Source organism: Saccostrea cucullata, unplaced genomic scaffold, assembly GCF_032062105.1.
Source record: "Saccostrea cucullata isolate Sc308-1 unplaced genomic scaffold, CSIRO_AGI_Scuc_v1 ctg1663, whole genome shotgun sequence".
Lineage (NCBI taxonomy): Eukaryota > Metazoa > Mollusca > Bivalvia > Ostreida > Ostreidae > Saccostrea > Saccostrea cuccullata.
This window is the reverse complement of record NW_026940815.1, coordinates 28,336-47,234: the sequence shown is the minus strand read 5'-3', so window position 1 is coordinate 47,234 and position 18,899 is coordinate 28,336. Positions and strand designations below refer to the sequence as shown.

General features: G+C 32.5%; 2 protein-coding genes across 3 annotated transcripts in view; one reads left to right on the top strand and one right to left on the bottom strand.

The window, feature by feature from the left end:
• The window catches only part of LOC134256374 (uncharacterized), a 35,569-nt gene extending 30,930 nt beyond the window's left edge, over positions 1 to 4,639 (bottom strand). Inside the window, exons 1-2 of one of the 2 annotated variants that reach the window (XR_009989713.1) lie at positions 4,203 to 4,639; positions 2,186 to 2,441 (exon numbers count right to left, since the gene is read on the bottom strand). Coding sequence is in view for 1 of the 2 variants with exons in the window: in XM_062739019.1 (XP_062595003.1) it covers positions 4,203 to 4,281 (79 nt within the window). In the remaining variant the exon portion in view is untranslated. Of the gene's footprint in view, positions 1 to 2,185; positions 2,442 to 4,202 lie in introns of those variants that run through there. The other variant, XM_062739019.1, reaches the window with a different exon arrangement.
• A 7,590-nt stretch (positions 4,640 to 12,229) lies between these two features.
• LOC134256376 (kelch-like protein 3) lies at positions 12,230 to 15,913 on the top strand. The gene is made up of 7 exons (XM_062739020.1): positions 12,230 to 12,254; positions 12,402 to 12,476; positions 12,568 to 12,684; positions 13,557 to 13,655; positions 13,995 to 14,805; positions 15,359 to 15,461; positions 15,872 to 15,913. Exons 1-7 carry the CDS (start codon positions 12,230 to 12,232, stop codon positions 15,911 to 15,913), a joined length of 1,272 nt encoding a protein of 423 aa, XP_062595004.1.
• The last annotated feature ends 2,986 nt before the right edge of the window (positions 15,914 to 18,899 follow it).

The following is an 18,899-nucleotide window of genomic DNA, read 5'->3' as shown; positions in this document are numbered from 1 at the left end:
CTTGATTTGCTTTTTGATTTCTTGTGACGTTGGGATTCGATCCAGTCCGCATGGTATCATTGCTCACAACAGATGCATAGGTAGCTCTTGTTGTATCATTCTTACCGGAGTTTTTTGGTACTGGTTTTCTTATCAACTGTTTTCCTTTCGGCTGTTTAGTAGACTCCTTGCCATATGTTTTTGCGTAGTCTAATAGCCAGGTTTCCGTGAATCTCCATCTGTTAAATGATTTGTCCTCTTCCTTTTGACAATCAGATTTCCATAGTTTTCGAAGCATTTCTAGAATTCTAGAATTACTCCAATGGCGTTATTCTTCAATTTCAGATCCATTTCTTCGTACATATATATATATATATATATATATATATATATATATATATATATATATATATATATATATATATATATATATATATATATATATATATATATATATATTGGACAAACGAGAAAAATAAATGCCAGGGTTCGTGTGCACAAGCAACAAATTAAAGACCCTAGTGTGCGTAATACACCGTGTTGTGAACATTTCACAAAATGTGGCAAAGGAATATTTAAGATTTTCCCTTTTTATAAACTTCCAAATGACAACGAAAATTTACGTTTGGCAAAAGAAGACTATTTTATCAACCTCTTTAAACCCAAACTTAATCGCAAACGATAATTTCTTAGCAAAAAAATTTGATTATGTTGATTACGCTGAATTCTATATAGGACGTACAGGACAAGTCGGGCGTTGTTCCACAGTGTCAAAGCAGAAATCGTCAAACTTGAAACGTTGATCATCTGTTTACAATTGTAGAGTTTATTTAATTGTTAGATTATGCTTACCCTTTATTTTTAATGGATTTCTATTATTTACTAAAAAGACCTGTGGAAAACTTGTGTTCTTGTCAAACTTCAATAACCCCGGAAAACAATAACACATTTCTTCCTGAAAATCAGAAATTATGGTGAATATGTAAACATTGTTAATAAACTGAATAGAAAAATAACTGAATCATCAGACTAAATAACAATAGACTGCTCACCATTATTGCAAAAGCTGTTGTGTTTTCAGATTCTTTGCATATAAAGTAACAATCGTAGATACTATTATCAGAATTATTTAAATATATTCCATTTATACCCGCCGTATCCAACGAATAGCTACCTGTGAAATAGAAGTACCTTTATTTTAAATTGGGTTGTAAAATACACAAATTGTCATGTGTTTTGAATCACGTAGGAATGTGTTTACTTACAGAATTTATATATACTCAAAAAAAAAAGAAACGCATATTGTTTTACTCGTCAAAGAAATTTTAAAAATGTACTTGGAACAACTATCTTTTATATCATTGGATACCTGTGACCTATTTAAAGGACAACATGGGGTTTTAAAACCCAAGTGTTGAATTATCTCCCTTGATTAAACGTGTTTATGAAAGTAGTGTTTTTCCTGATTTCTTCTAAATCGGATGTATATTTTCGTTGATATTTTGGATTTAGAGAAACTATTAACACTCCTATTAAACCCATATTTAAGATTTGATTGCAGTGTTGATACTGCAATGCCACGCCAAAACAAAGATGAACACAACCAGGCTAACGATGATACTAAACGGAGCTACGCAACAAAAATTTGCAACTGCATTTGGAATACATCAATGGGCTTTGTAACCGTTAAACTAACGTCGGAAGACCATGAATTGGCCGTCCGCAGGTAACCACACCCAGGCAGGACGTCCTAACCCCCCCCCCCCCCCTTTCAGCACCTCGTGCGATTCAGAACTTGCTGTAAAAACTGATGTTACAATTGCTGGATTAAAAAAATCAGCATAAAAGTGCATGAATTGTTCGCAAGAGACAGAGGAGATGGTATTCCTCCACGACATCCGTACATTGAAAACCAACTAGCGTTGAGACGTCGCACAGTACATATTGTCATGCCCCTTGAATTTAGGGGCGATGAAAATGACATCAATTCGACATTTCAATTTGCAACATAGGACATGTTTGATTTTTATCACTACACACTCTAAAATCACTTAGATAAAATAAGGTTTAAACTGAAAACTTAGATTTTTATATTATTCTGAATATGCGTTTCTTTTTTTGTTGAGTACATATAATTAGACAGAAAATGACTTCGAATTCAATTATTAAACATTTTAAGTAGAAAATGAAATGGCAATCTTTTTACTCATGTACATTTATTCAATGATAAGTGCAGACTTAATTCATATCAAGCAAATAAAATTGATTCATCTTGATACACAAATAAACAATACCCCAAAACTCGAACCAAGCAGTCTGTTTCACTGTCGCTCCAATCCAGGACAAATCGTCTGGCAATGTATTGGGAATCGCAATATTATCTTCCTGTACTTCGCCCGTGTTGTTTGATCCAATGAGAAGGCATTGACTGGCGGCTTCTGGCCATGTTCTGCTGATTGAGACTGCAACAAACATGTAAAGCATTCATATGGGGAATCCTATCGCAACTTGAACACCCCATCGAAACACCAAAAGCAATGCCCTGGGACAACAAGATACATATACAATGTATCAGGGCTATGCGGTAAAGCGTATGTATGTCTGTAAGTGTTTTCAGATGATTGACTGTCTAATGATCTTTGGCTGTCAAAACGTCATTGAATTAATTCTGAATGTTGTCCTCGACCAATATCTGACCTTGGCCCTCTGGCTGATATTGCGAGATGTCTTGGTCTAATTAAGGATGTGAAATAGAACAGGGTATGCATTATTCTCTCTCTCTCTCAGAGAGAGAATGAGAGAGAAAGAGATCTAAGATCTCAGATGAGAAAACATGGGTAGCAACTGTTCCTTTGCCATGCACTCGGCTCTTGAAGTGAAAGTTACGGGTCCTTCGGATGAGGCATTTGAAACGGAGGTCCCGTGTCAAGGTAGGAAGTGGTACGATAAAGATTCCGCTCTGCTCAATGGCTATGAGTGCCGAGTAATGGTCAGATTTTGAAGCCCTCCACCGTTATATGGCGTCGTCTGTGTGCATGTATAAGTTAAAAAAATTATCGAATAAGACGTAAAACAACACAGAATCAGTCTCTGCTGGGATGTTGCACGTTCTTCATACAAATGTTCCTTATAAAGTAAAACTCAAAATGAAATATTTACATTTGCCAATGTCTTTCCTTATATGATGATACTAAAAAAATGAAATTCAATTTTCGATGACATGCAGTCGGTCAGATGATCTCACTTTCTTGCATATGAAAAGCAAACTGCGCGAGACATTTGGAAAGGCTTGACTGTGACGTCATATGACGTCATATGACGTCGTATTTATACGTTATGTTGCATTCAATAACAAAGTCTAAATTATAGAGCATTTTGTCTTTGTAATGTGAATAGAAATAAAAAATATAAATATAAGAAAAATCTTTTTTAGAGTGTCAATGGGATATGACATGAAGGCGGTACGTGATCAAATCTACTATAACGCTCTTCGGGTATTATAGAATTTGATCACGTGACCGACTTCATGTCATATCCCAATGACAATCTTAAAATGATATTTTTTTATTAATTAAATAATAAAAAAAACAAGATGCGTTCGTGAAATGTTGCTGCTCCCTTACTTAACACATGGCAAAGGTGAAATAATTCTTGGAATCAAGTTAAAGTTCAATGTCAAGAGATAAAAAAGAACCGTTCGTACTGAAATAAAGGTCTTGTCAAGAAAATACATGTATGAAATTTGAAAGCCATAGACCAAATCTTTATGTGTTCAAGGTTAAATCAAAATTTGGTAAAACTTTGCAAAAGAGAGTCGAAATCAAGGGTCAGGAGATCAAATATCCTAAAGATATAAATCAAATATCAGTCATGTCATCCTGAATTAATTTCAATTGGATTTATCAATAGATAACATAGAACTGTCCTTCCTGAATTTGTTATCTCATTCAGTTAAATTAATAGCAACATCTTTTATCTTGTTTCCTGGATTTTTGCACTTTTCTGTTCACCCAGGCTGATAATATGCTATATTAATAATACATTCGGTAGATTCGATGTCATTTTTACAATATCGTCGTGTACTAGGACCTATATATAGCCCAAATCATTTTAATTTAAAATTGATGTTACATTTTTTACATTTAAAAGGATGTAACATTGCTATTATGATAAAAAGCGAACTTTAAAAAAAGAAGATATTTAAATAATGTATAAAAACATACCTTCTACTGTAGCATGTGATAATTCATATAAATTCCCCAGAATAAAAAATATTTTGATGCAGCGGCTAGGAAAAAACATTTTTCCTTCTACAAATTGAGGAACTCAAATGAGATATTTTATCTCATCTTATAAAAAATCACTATCTTCTCTTTGGTAGAGTGCAATGCATAAAAGTGCTTTGCACTAACGCTTACGATTATCAACATCCGTATATTTCGTGATAGGATGAGGGTTCTCTTTGTCACAGGAAGAAATTAATAAGGAAAACACCGAAAGCTTTGTAACAAAACTCTAATGATAAAATGTCGTAAAATGATACAAATATCATAAAGCGTTACAATTGCAACAATTAATGCCATATGTAATTGCATTTATTTAATATTTGACAACCTCAACTGATAGTGCCAAATCGCTGCTTAATGATAGAATCATATCATTAAGCGTCGTCACAAATGCAGAGAAACACCTACGCTTAAAGAAACAAGCAAATATCAACATAATCGACGGTTGATGATACACATTTTGTATTTATCATTAAGCATTGTAGTCGCATCCTTTAGCTTTAACGATTGAAATTTTTAAATGTCTGTCAATTTTAAGAAAAATATAAATCCATATTGTCTTCTATCACTTGCAAAAACATTTATATATCTTGTGCTATAGAAAAAACTAGTAATTTTTGGAGTTTTTCCATGTTTTTTCATAAACGAGGTACATTTGCTACGCAGGGTTCTAAATTGTTTCCACGCAAACAATTGTTCATTAATATCGTAAAATACATGTAAATTTAAACCAGATACTGTCACGAGACAGTAATATCCGCACATAGGTGTTTGCCTCTAAATACACACTCCTCAACCATACAATATTCCAGGCAAGATTATTGCATTGTTTTGATAATAAAAATATAACAGTAGAATTGAAAAACATGTATGCATTCTATGATCCATGTTTTCATGCATTGCTCCGAATATCAAGTTTAAAAAAAAAAAACAAATTTACTCTCAAGAATGGTGTGTATACATGTTTTTCCTGATTTTCTCATACATGTATTTCAGAATTGATTTCATCCACATGAACATGAAGTGATGGAAATAATTTGCTCCTGCCAAGTATTCCTTCTACTGTCCATCTTTGAATTTGAAAAGCTGTTTATAAAATAAATTTTCTAGATAAATAATACTTGAACTTTGCCATATACCTACACTTATTATATTGCCGTTGAAAAGGCTATAAAGATTTGAAAATCTTAACTTGCTATATTTTCTGTTGTGATTGCCAATGTCCATCGTGTTCATATTTCCAGCATGTACATTGTGTTTATTTCTTTCTCAATATTAGAAACTAAAAAGAAGACAAAAGATCCCCTCTAATTGATTCAAAACAGGAAAGGAGGAACACCATTCGATCTGAAGGGAGGGGGATGGTTGGCAAAATGTTCCAAGTCAATTTATTTTTATTTTCATGTCAAGGAAAGATTAATGTCTATATCCAATAAGATGAAGTACATATTATTTATTTTCCTCTTATTGAAAAATGTCTGACAAGCAGGGGGGGGGGGGGTGGCACTAGTCTGAGACAGATTATTTACCGGTATATTTCTTATCCAGTCGAGTAAATATTAATTTCAACATTTTTGAGGACTGTTTATTTACCAAGAAATGCCACCCCACCCCTTCACCCAAGAATAAAATGGTTGTCCACTGATCAAATACAGGAGTATACACCTATGCTTTCCACTTAGTTCCTAAAACATAACTTGATTCAAATCCCTTAAGAGTGGACGGTTTGTTTGAAAGTCAGGATAGAATCTCGGTTCCTTATAAAACTCCCTTTGATGCATCATGATGTATTTTTGACACCTTTGTTGACAGGTCAGATGTTGTCTGCAGTGAAGAGGCAGATTTTTGTGCAGCATGGTATATGTTTAACAACTTTGTTGACTAGGCCTAATAAGAAGTTGGCTGCAGTTTAGAGGCACTTTTATACAGCATGGTGTATATTGACACCTTTGTTGACTGATCAGAAATTGTCTGCAGTCAAGAGTCACATTTTTGTGCAGCATGGCATATGTTTGACATCTTTTTTAACTGGTCAGAAGTTGTCTGCAGTTAAGAAGGTCAATGTTCATGATTATAAATTCCCATTTTGCTGTCTGGTTAGTATTTGACTACAGACACTGTTTTGTATACTTTTTAAAACTATTTCAGGTTTTGTCCTTTGTAATGTCATCTGGTTTTTGTAAGAAAATATTGTTTTCACTCAGTCTCATTGTATGTTTCTTGTTCCTGTTTACAATGACTAGTGTATTGTCTTTTAAACTGAGTATACGAAAAATATTGAGATGTTTAAATACTTTTGTATGAATCATCCTATCAAGAAATTTTGCGTCTCCTGCCAGGACGCCTTTTGATGGGTGGATCCAATCTCTGATTGGGTTGTGGCTGTTTGTTATTTTGTTTTCCCACCTATATGTATATGTCTTCAAATCCTATGATGTTTATCAGGGTATCAATTTGAAATACATGTATATTATACCTTGTGATAGATTACAGGATTTAAATTCTTATTCTAGTCCAGTTGACCCCCTTTTGTCTATGTACATCATGTCACAATGTCATTATGATGCTTGGATTCCGATTTTGTGATATATGTTGCCTGGGATGTGTAATACTCTATATTTGAGTCCTTTTTCCCACCCCAATTTTCTTAACTGTACATGTGTTTTACTTTTCCGTCATTTACTTTAATAAATTATATATTTCACTTCTACTTGATGTTATTTGTTTTTGCCTGCTTTTTACGAAAGAGAAGCTCAGTTGTTTGGCAGGAGAACTAAGTTAAATAAACATATTTACAAATCTTCGCACTTGATGTCAAACATTATCTAAAAATGAACACCATGATAAAGATTTTTTTTAAATCGTCTCTTTATTATTAACTGTCTACCTGATTGATGGTTGGTCTTTCATCTTTTAATAAAGATTAGGATTCAATCAATGTTTTAAAGAAATAAGAGCATGTTATTTCTTAAAAAAAAGGATTTCTTATCACCATTAGAAATTTTCATGGAAATATAAAAAAAAAAAAAAGATTATTAAGATTTAATGAGGTTTACCTAGTGGCGACTGATCATTATGGTGGTCCCCCTTTCAGACGACCCACTCGACGACAGAAAAGACCACGCCCCCCATGATTTTCGAACCGTCCAATGACCAAATAAATCGTTTTGGTTTATTTCTCGCAATAGCGTCAGAGAAATGAGGATGGAGGCTACTCCTGGCTATACGAAACAGCATTATCAAGTATCATGCATCCGGGCTTTCAACTGCAAAAATAAAGAAAATCCTCGAAACAAACCACAACTTCAAAACAACTAGACAGAATGTGAGACGATTCCTTATTTGCTATAAATTAACTGGTTGTGATTTGGATCAAAAGTACAGTACAGACCACAAATGGGGCACCGTGGACCTCGGACCATGTCGGTGTCATTGAAGTCAGTGATTCTGTGCACCGCGTAACACGGTGTATCACAGTTCCCCTTTACGGATCTGATCATAAATATTTTCATTTTCTTTATTTTAGCAAATTAGATCAATTTCCTTTTGAAATATTTGATGTTATTAAATTTGCGTAATTTAACGATACAGATGTTTACGTGTAAACTTATAAGATGCCCTAAAATTTAATATAATCGTGCTTGTGTGCCCAGCAAAAAACATCCCTCTTTAAAAAATCTCTCCATAAAAAAATTGCCTAACGAATTTCTAGCAAATAGAATGTCCAAACTTCAGTAAAAATATTACCTCATTCCGAGATACATCTTATGAAAAGTCACAAGAAAAAAAAACAGTTTGCCAAAAAAATATAGATATTAAGGTTTGTTACCCCCATCACATTTCTATAGAAAGCAATACGAATTAGCTGGTAAAAGGTTCTATAGAAGTCTGAAAAAAATAATCTAGAGGACTAGAGGATACATGCTTATTTGTGTCTGAAAAAGGTTTCTTTGCAAAATTAAATGAAAATAAAAAAAAACAATTTCAATTATCTTTCAAGCTACATTATGTTTGTTAACCCCCCTTTTTTGAGAAGGCGATACTACATGTTATTAGCTAGATAAAAACTCATTAAAAGTCTGTTAATGTATATAAGGTTATTTTTACATTTTATTTTATAGAAAAATGATAATAAAGGAAAACATGCTTATTTATTTGTGTCTGAAGTAAATTTGTAATCAGTGTAGTGATAGAAGATGCGCTGGGTGTTATTTCAGGGTCACCTAGCGTCATGCAATTTTGATTGACATGTGGTGCACGAGGATTTCGTGCATACAACATGTACAGAGAACGAATTGATTGCTCAATAGTTTTAAATGGGTTGATTATGAACCAAATTTGTGGAAATTGCTAAATAGCATCATAGACTGATTAATTGTTACTTTTGCGATGTAGACAAAACGAAGAATTAAAATAAATACAAGATTTTCTTTAAAGATTATGTAACAAGGGTCTCTCTCTCTCTCATTCATGATATTTTTTTACACACTTGACAAAAAAAAACAATAACCTATTGAAATAAAGAAAAACTTATTAAATTAAGTGCTTACACTGAAAGGATTTTTGAAAACATAAATACTAATCTATGTCAGTGGCATATACATGTACTCCAGGTCACTTTTGATTTGGACGCAAGAGTAGACAGGGGGGGGGGGGCTTAATATGCCCAATGGGTCCGTGGTTTAGCCTGGTGAGGATCCAGGGGGCGATGCCCCCTGACAGCTATTGAATTTCGATGAGCATATTCGACCCTCCTGATCTCTATTTTTCTAACAATTTTAAGTTTGTTATGCACCCATGTTTTCAAGGTCTGTTTTGTTTGGTACAAAATATGGACAAACACCGTTGTGGATCCTTATCGTCTCTGACAAGGTCAGACGAGCTTGAGTTTTCTCTTCTCTCACTTAACAGCGGTGTGCTGGATTGAATGTGCCTGGGTGTTGTTGGCAGTGGAGGAAAACGATAAAATGAGAAAGGATATGCCCAATTAATTGTATCAGCGTTTATGTAATATGAAGAGCCCACTTAAGACAAAATACTTATGATAAATTAATTGGTTAGAGTAGTACATGTATATAAAAATGTAATACATTTAAAAAAAATCAGCAATACGTAATCCAGATTCAAGGATAATCTAATGATCTCAGAAATACAGATGTCTATTATCATATTTTCCCCTAAAACTGATTCTGTTGATTTTCAGTTATTATTCATCGTTTATTAAATTGTTTCTAATCATTTCTTTTATTTTTAAAAGTATTTATTTATTGCAAAATGATTTTAGAGCATAAAACTTTCGCCTGCCTCTCCTTCTCTCCTTTTTTCCCCTACAAATGTACGCCTGGCAACTCGCTTGTATGTAAAGAATGTTTTCTGTTACGAGTAATACGCTCGCGCGGAAGTGAATGTATTTTTTCAATTGAAACTGAGACATACATGTACAGGCACGTAGCAACGGGGGGGGGGTTGCTGCCCCCCCCCCCACTTTTTTACCAGCAATACCTTAACTATTGAAAATGTCCATTGAAAGGTAGGTTGCCCCCCAACCCCCATTCCTTACCACAGTATAGTGATATGAACTAAATGTAGTACTAGTAGTACTAGTGGCCACTACTACGATTTTCGAGTTAGGGCAATTAGTTTCTTTTTTTCCTTGTCAAATTTTACAAATTAGTAAAAAAATAAAAAAAATTTCTCTGGCTGCACCCCCCCCCCCCACTTAAAAAATGATGTTACGTGCCTGATGTAGCCCACATTACCATGACTACAAGATTAATGATAAACATATTAACAAATTGAAAAAAATAAACTTTCTGGCTAAATGAAACTCATCGATACTTAAATTTATATTTACATTTGATGATAACAGGAATATAAGTATGTGCGTGCATGAAATACTTCAATAGTCATTAACAATGGACAAATTTTTAGCAGCCAATCAAGGAATATAGCTAATAGAGTCCACTGCGGCAACGCACCTTGAAAAAATTACGCACTTTGAAAAAAAAATTCAAAGTGCGTTAAAATTCGGACAAAATCAACGCACTTTTTCAAAGTGCGTTAAATTTTGGACATACTCAACGCACTTTGAAATTTTTTTTCAAAGTGCGTTAAAAGTTTACATCAATATATTTTACCATGGAGACAATTAACGCACTTTAACAAAAAATGTAAACAAAAAAATACAGAATATAGTTTTTAGTTATGGAACGATTCTTATCTTTTTCAGTGTTATTTATCTGGCAAAAAACTTATGAACTGTTTTACTCCCGTCGAGAAGGGGAGACGACGGGTAGAAGATCTATCAGCCTAACTCTACAATAACAAATTTTTGGTTTCAAGTTTCTCAGGAACTACTCATTGCAGATGGTTGAAATTTAAGCATATTCTTTTCTAAGGCATGAGATTTATAAATTGTTTAAATCCTATGTCAATGTTATCCGTGTGTCTGTCCCTACCATACATAATTTATTTTTGTCACAGTTTTCACAGGAACTATTCATAGCAGATGCTTAAAATTTTATCACATTCTCTGCTCAGGCATGTCATATAGTGGGATTTATTTTTATTCTTATATGACGTAAACTTCCTTTTTGTCTGTGCATCTGAACTTGTGTATATTAACACGAAAGTGTATATTCAGATCAAAACTGAGTTATTACTAGTGAGCATTGATTCTCAAACTTATTGTTTTATAAGGCTTTAAATAACTGTTATTATATGTTCTTTGTAATCACTTGTACATTACTGTAAGTTATTAAATAAACCTTATAATCACTAGTTAGTTATTATATTATCCATGCTATTACTGGTAAATTATTATATATTTTCCCTGTTATCCATATTATATAATCCTTGTTATCACTGTTTAGTTATTATTCAAGCCTAGTCATCACTGTTAAGTTATTATTTAATCCTTGTTTTCACTGTTCACTTATTAGATAATCTTTGTTTAATTGTAAAGTTATAATATAATCTTTTTTATCACTGTTATTATATAATCCTAGTAATCACTAATTAGTTATTATATAATCTGTGTAATAACTTTAAAGTTATCATATATTCCATGTTGTCACTGATGAGTATTATACTCCTTGTAATGACTGTTAAATTATTATATAAACCTTGTTATTACTGTTAAGATATTATATAATCTTTTTAGCCCCTAGTAAGTTATTATTTAATCATTGTTATCAGTGTTAAGTTATTATATAATCCTATTTATCACTAGTTATATAACCCTTGTAAATACTAATTAATTATTATATTATATGTGTAATAACTGTAAAGTTATATACATGTAATCCATGTTGTCACTGTAAAGTTATTATATACTCCTTGTAAACACTGGTAAGTTATAATTTAATCCTGGTAATTACTGGTAAGTTTTTATATAATCTTTGAAATCACTGTTAAGTTAATATATAGTCATTGTTATCACTGGTAAGTTTTTCCCCTTTTTTTAACAATGAGTCTGTATTACACCCATCAAAATGATTTCTTCCCACAGATGTTAATCTATTGGATATAATTTGAGATTAATACTATTTTTTGCGAAAAAAAATAACATCACAGGAGGAAGAAATTACCTTAAATTTTAAATTTTGTTAATATCCCTCTTGCATTAATTGAAACCTTTGAGAGCCCTTTTATATTCTGATATTAAGAGAATTTTTTACTTATCCATTAATTCAATTTCATTTTTTGTCTTTAAAGTCATCTAGAAATTATGCAGCATTTAATGAAGAATATCAATTTTTTTAAATAGGAATATATAAGAATAAAATAATATTATATTTGTACTAATATTTTTTTAGCCATACAGCGTTCTTCAATTAATACTCTTGAATAAATTAATTCAACTTGGTTTAGAATTGGATAAATTTATACTTAACTAAAACAATTTCAATGATATCTTCTTGAGAATAATAAGGTTACATTGTAATTGATTTATACTTATTATCATGCAAACATTTGTACGTCATTCAAGTAAGGATGAAAAAAAGTTTTCATTTGAGATTTTAGGTTGTTGCTTTTATAAATCTATTTCGAATAGTGAATTGACTGATATACTCAGTATCTCCTCATTCATGTATAATATAAATTTTAACTACACGGACTTTTTCACATTTATAGCATCGAACACCTCTAGGCCGTCACCAAGAAACGTGACTACTAAGGGAAGTGACTGTTCCATAAATTACTCCAGTGGTAAGTTTTTATATTATCCTTGTAATCACTGGTAAGTTATTATAAAATCATTGTTATCACTGACAAGTTAATATATAATCTTTGTTATCAGAATCACTTACAAATATAAATGTTAACTACACAGATATTTTCATATTTACGGGATCCAACAGGTCGTCACCAATCAGCGTGACTAGTAAGAGCAGTAACTGCTCGATAGATGACAGTGGTAAGTTATTTTATTATCCTTGTTACCATTGATAAATCATTATAAAATCCTTGTAATCACTGGTAAGTTATTTTATTATCCTTGTTATCATTGATAAATCATTATAAAATCCTTGTAATCACTGGTAAGTTATTTTATTATCCTTGTTATCATTGATAAATCATTATAAAATCCTTGTAATCACTGGAAAGTTATTTTATTATCCTTGTTATCATTGATAAATCATTATAAAATCCTTGTAATCACTGGTAAGTTATTTTATTATCCTTGTTATCATTGATAAATCATTATAAAATCCTTGTAATCACTGGTAAGTTATTTTATTATCCTTGTTATCATTGATAAATCATTATAAAATCCTTGTAATCACTGGAAAGTTATTTTATTATCCTTGTTACCATTGATAAATTATTATAAAATCCTTGTAATCACTGGTAAGTTATTTTATTATCCTTGTTATCATTGATAAATCATTATAAAATCCTTGTAATCACTGGTAAGTTATTTTATTATCCTTGTTACCATTGATAAATCATTATAAAATCCTTGTAATCACTGGTAAGTTATTTTATTATCCTTGTTACCATTGATAAATCATTATAAAATCCTTGTAATCACTGGTAAGTTATTTTATAATCCTTGTTACCATTTATAAGTCATCATAAAATCCTTGTAATCCTTACTATCAATAATCTTTGTTATCTCTTACAAGTTACACATGTAAAATAACTATATGTATAATTATATAACTTATATAATATTATTTAATCATTGGAAATTGTAAAGTAATTACATAATCATTGTAATCACTGTTAAGTTATGATATAATACTTGTTATCACGTTTAAGTTATATAATCTTTGTTATCACCAGTAAGTTATCATATTATCCTCGTAATCACTGTTAAACTATTATACATATTCACATTTACAGCATCAAAAACCAACAGCCCGTCTTTCAAGCGCAAAAGTGGTGAGGGTAGTTCCTGTTCTATCATATAATCCTTGATATCATTTTAAAGATATTATATAATACTTGTTATCAATGTTAAGCAATGATATAAACCTTGTTATCGCTGTTAAGACATTATATAATCATATTTCTTTTAATGTTTTATGCCTGTTTATGAATTATTTCTTTTAAAGTTAATAGAGTTAATTTTAGGTACTAGTAACTAAAAAAAATTAAGACACAAAGAAATGTTAATTTTTTTAATGTTGCCTAATCCAGAATATTTTGCCAAATTTTTAGAGTCAGCAGAGAACGAATTAGACATGTTTTGTCCATCATCTTATAAATTTGCCATTCCAGATAAGGATCTCAATGAGAACACTAAGAGAGAGAACAGTGACCCTGCTATAGAGCAGATCCAAAACGAAGTCTCTCACTTTACCATCCTGGGGGAGTACATATCACAGAAATACCAACGACATGAGGTCTGTGATATCTGTTTTAAATTGGGCGATGATTTATTTCCTGCTCACAAATTAGTCTTAGCCTCACAGAGCCCTTTGTTTGCCGAGGTGTTTGAGCGAGAAGCCTTCTCAAATGAACCGGTGGCCCCCAAAGTGATAAAAGTCAAGGGAGTGTCAGAAGAAGCCTTGGTTTCCTTTTTAGATTTCTTATATTCTGGAAAGATGGATATCAACTCCGTGTGTTTAAGCGATGTTATAAAATTAGCTGCGGTCTTTAAAGTTGACCAGATACGACGTTTATGTCTAAGGAAAATCGAAAAGCTGAATTGTCAGGATTTGCTTCAGCTCTTGCCAACAATGGCAAAACTACAGGAACACGGTATATGCGACCTGATAATCAGGAAAATTACATATAACTTCCTGGAAGTTAAGGAGGATCCGGCATTTTTCAACCTTGACCTTGAAACTCTTTGTACGATATTGTCTGCTGATAATATCATAGTCAGGTCGGAGTTTGAAATTTTTGCGGCAGCAGTATCATGGATCCATCACCATGATTTCCAACAAAGAATCCATCACATCGAAAAAGTAATGACCTGTGTGAGGTTTACCCTAATGACCAGTCAAGAGCTGTTCCTTTGTTTTCGAAAATTTCCCATGCTGAAACAGAACCCGACCTGCGTCAACATGATAGCTATGGCCAATTGGTATATATATTTTTTTTAATTAATTTTCATCATGTCAATTTTGAATCAGTAATAAAAAGGTTTCATAACACATATGACTTACACAATGTACTAGAAGTTAATTCCACGTGATTTTATAAGAGTTCCTTAATCTTGTTAATTTCATTGAACTTCTTACCGTTAGTTTTTTTTTAACCGGAATCTCGTTAAGAAATTATTTCGACGTATAGTATAATATTAATAGTAAATTTTCCAGTAATTATAAAAACACATACAGTATAATTATTTAAGATATATGTTTATTCATTGAAAATCACTACATAACAGAGCTGTCCCTTACAACAAGGGACAAGGGCTTTTCGTTGCCTTTCCAGTTTCAAGGAAACCTCCTTTCAATTTGGTAACACCCCCTTTCAAGTAACATGTACATGTAGGGGAGAAGCCCATGGCCCACCTTATACTTTTTAATGTCCCCTGCTATTCCAATTTTAAGAGACAATTCTTTAACTATTAACACAATTTCAACACTAAGAATGTACAAGTTGCCACAAATGTTATTGTTTTACTTAATAAGGGCGAAGACCTCCATGGAGCTCAATGAGGAGGACCCGTTAGACCTCCCTGTCAACAAGAGAGACTGGTTCAATACTCAACAAAGTGTCAGTAAGTACGCAGAGGTAGGTCATCTTTTTTTTAAAAAATATCTTCAATTTCTTTAAATATCCTTTTTTTAATTCTATAACTTGAACATATATTTTTATAGCTTTTAAAGATTATTTTCAAGGAATGTGGCTTTTAGCCTAATCATTTATAAAAATGAATGTTATATATGTGTTTTATGTTTGCATAGTAATATGAATTAAACATTTAGAAAAAAAAATGCTCATATTTATTTATTTATTTATTTTTATATTTATAGATATTTTATATTTTTGGCAATTATACATGTAGAAATTCTTGATGAAAAAAAAGTCAATAAATAAATTTTCATGTCATAATCTAGGCATATGTGGTAAATGTATTATATTTGGCGTGTACAATATTTGGCAGAAATTAATTTTTCATTAAGTTACTTTATTTGAATAAGTGCTGTCTGAATGTGCTAGATGTAACCTCAAGACACAAGTAGTGATGAACTGGAAATAGCATATTCTGTTTTCTGCCAAATTACCTAAATACATGTAGAATACACCGCCAAATATAGTACATTTTCATTAACAAGATTAAGTATCATGTTAGATTTAGAAGTATTTCCTTCTTTTAAATCACTTCGCTATGATGTACTTCCCATCAGTATATTAATATCTCTATGTTAAGTTTACGTTTTTGCATATCAATATTTTTTCCCTTCATTCTATCATAAAAGTCCAAATCCAGCACCAATGAAAACGAGGATGTTGAAGTAAGAATAACTCGTGTGTCCCAGGAAATGGCGGAAGACTTTAACAGCCATGCCTACATAAAGAGCGTAGACTCTGTATGCATGCTGCCTAAACAACATCCTAAGATTGAACAATATAGAACTTCTAAATGTAAGTTTTAAGTATATATTTATTTGCAAATTTAGACATTTGATCTTACTTTGAAATTAGCATAAAAAAATCATAATTGATACTCATCAAGGGTAGAAACGTCCCAATCCCTAAAATTTACATTTTAAACCTTTCTACAAATACAGGGTGACTTTCATATAAACTTGCTAGTATGAAGTTTTCCTTTGGAGAAAGGTCAATTTTAAAAATGTGAAAAATTAATTCTAATATGGCTCTCAGTCCAAAGGGAGTCCAAGGGTCATTTTTAGAGGAACATTTTCTGGACTAGAAATTATTAGTTACAGCTATTCTGATATGTTAACTTGTAGGTGAAGCAACAGAACAGAGGAAGGTTTCAGAGAGTGGAAACAACAGGTATGTGCTTGTAGACATGCTAAACCCTATGAAGGCTATAAATTTTTATGCTCCCCAAACGAAGTTGGGGAACATATTGTTTTTACTCTGTTTCTTATTATTAAGGTCTTCCGTCTTCAGCGGAAGACCTTATTGTTTTTCTTCGGTTTCTTTTTCACTTTTATTATTTTTTTTTTCTTACCGATTTTGTGCACGCGATTTCTCCAAAACGGCTCAACAAAATCTTATGAAACTTTCAGGACGTATGGAACATCACTTGAACCTTATGCGTTTTTTTCCGTTTCGATGACGTCACTTCCGGTCTAGAGATATCGTCGAGTTTCTGATTTTTAAGGGTCAATTTTTCCACAAATTTACCGAAAAACGGCTCTAGATAGAAACATCAAAAATTGAGGCTAGGTAGAGCTATGTCTGGAGAGGTGCATCAGGTATATCAAATTTACCGGAAGTGACGCTCGTCGGCGCTCGCTATGGCCCGAAAATAGACCTATCACAAATTTCAAAATTTCTCACACCTTTTCTTCGATATCTTTTTACCTGAAAATATTTTGTGAAAACGTATAGAACAAAAGAAGTGCAGAATTTAAAGATCTTTCAAATGATATCTCGAAAAAAGGGCTGGCCCCTAAATTTAAGGGCCTAGAGGGGCCAACAGTTTTTTCTTTATATCTCAAAACGTATTGAGAATTTGTAATACGTCAAAGAAACAAAGTTGTTCAAAATGACAAGCTTAATCTATTGAAGTCGTCAGAAAACGTCCGGCGTCGTCACTTCCGGCCAAACCGGAAGTAGTCGAAAAAAGCGTATTTTTGCCGTTCTTGACAAGTTTTTTGGTAACAAATGTCTCTAGAAGCAAAAAAATAATTTTTTCGTCCGTTGTCGTCACTTCCGGTCAAACCGGAAGTAGCAAAAATTGCTTATTTTTGCATTAATTAACATAGTGTTAAAGGATTCAAACCATTTTTAGGCGTTATTTCTCATTTTTGTTAAAAATTAATGCTACTTCCGGTCAAACAGGATGGAAGACCTACTCGTTGCTTTGCAACAAGCTTTGCTCTAGTTATTATTCTTTTTTCTTCTTATTTCTTCTCCGGTACTTTTTTTGTCCGGAAGTGTTCTCAGAAACTGTTCACCAAACTAAGTTAAAACCTTTTTAGGGTTAGTAGGCATGTTGTGTAGATGTGCCGAACGAAGGTCATTTTGCGCGCATTCGCATGCACGTGCGGGCGCGTGCAATGAGTAAAATGACTGATATATTTAATATGGTTGTAACTTTTATATTTTTTGATAAAATGTTTTGAAACTCATTATATAAAGATATATAAGATGTGTAGATAAGATGACATGGTCAAATTTGCATGAACTCACGCGCATGCACGTGCGCTTTGCTCTGATTGGCTGAAACAGAAATCTCAATATCTTTTTTGTTTTATGATGAAATGCTTTGAAATTCATAACATAGACGGCATTAGGATGTACTACAATATGATATATAAAAATTTTCATGAAATTACGCGCATGCACGTGCGCTGCAATCTGATTGGCTGAAACTTTAAATGAGTATAACTCCCTTGGTTTTCAACCAAACAGCATGGGATTTATAACATAGATAAACGTAAAGGACTCCTACAAGACGGTATAGTCACCATTCACATGCATGCACGTGCGTGCACGTGCGCTTTGCTCTGATTGGCTGAAACAAAAATCTCAATATCTTTTCTGTTTTTTTACAAAATGCTTCGAAATTAAAAACATAAGCATACTTTAAGATGTCCTACAATTTGATATATAATAATTGTCATGAAAATACGCGCATGCACGTGCGCTGCAATCTGATTGGCTTAAACTTTAAATGGCTATAACTCCCTTGTTTTTCAACCAAACAGGATGGGATTAAGAACATAGACAGACATAATGGACTCCTACAAGAAGGTATGGTCGTCATGCACGTGCGTGCACGTGCATATGAGTAAAATAGTGTAGACAAGATGATATCGTCATAACGCTCATGCAATCACATGCACACGCCTGCATTGCTTGAATTTGAAATACTTGGTATACTTTTGGGAAAACGTTGTTTACGTCTTAAATGCATAGATTTTTATTTTTCTTCTTCTTCTTCTTCTTCTTCTTCTTCCTGGGTACTTTTTTGTCCGGGAGTGATCTTGTAAACTGTTCGTCCGATGTAGGTAAAACCTTTTTAGGGTC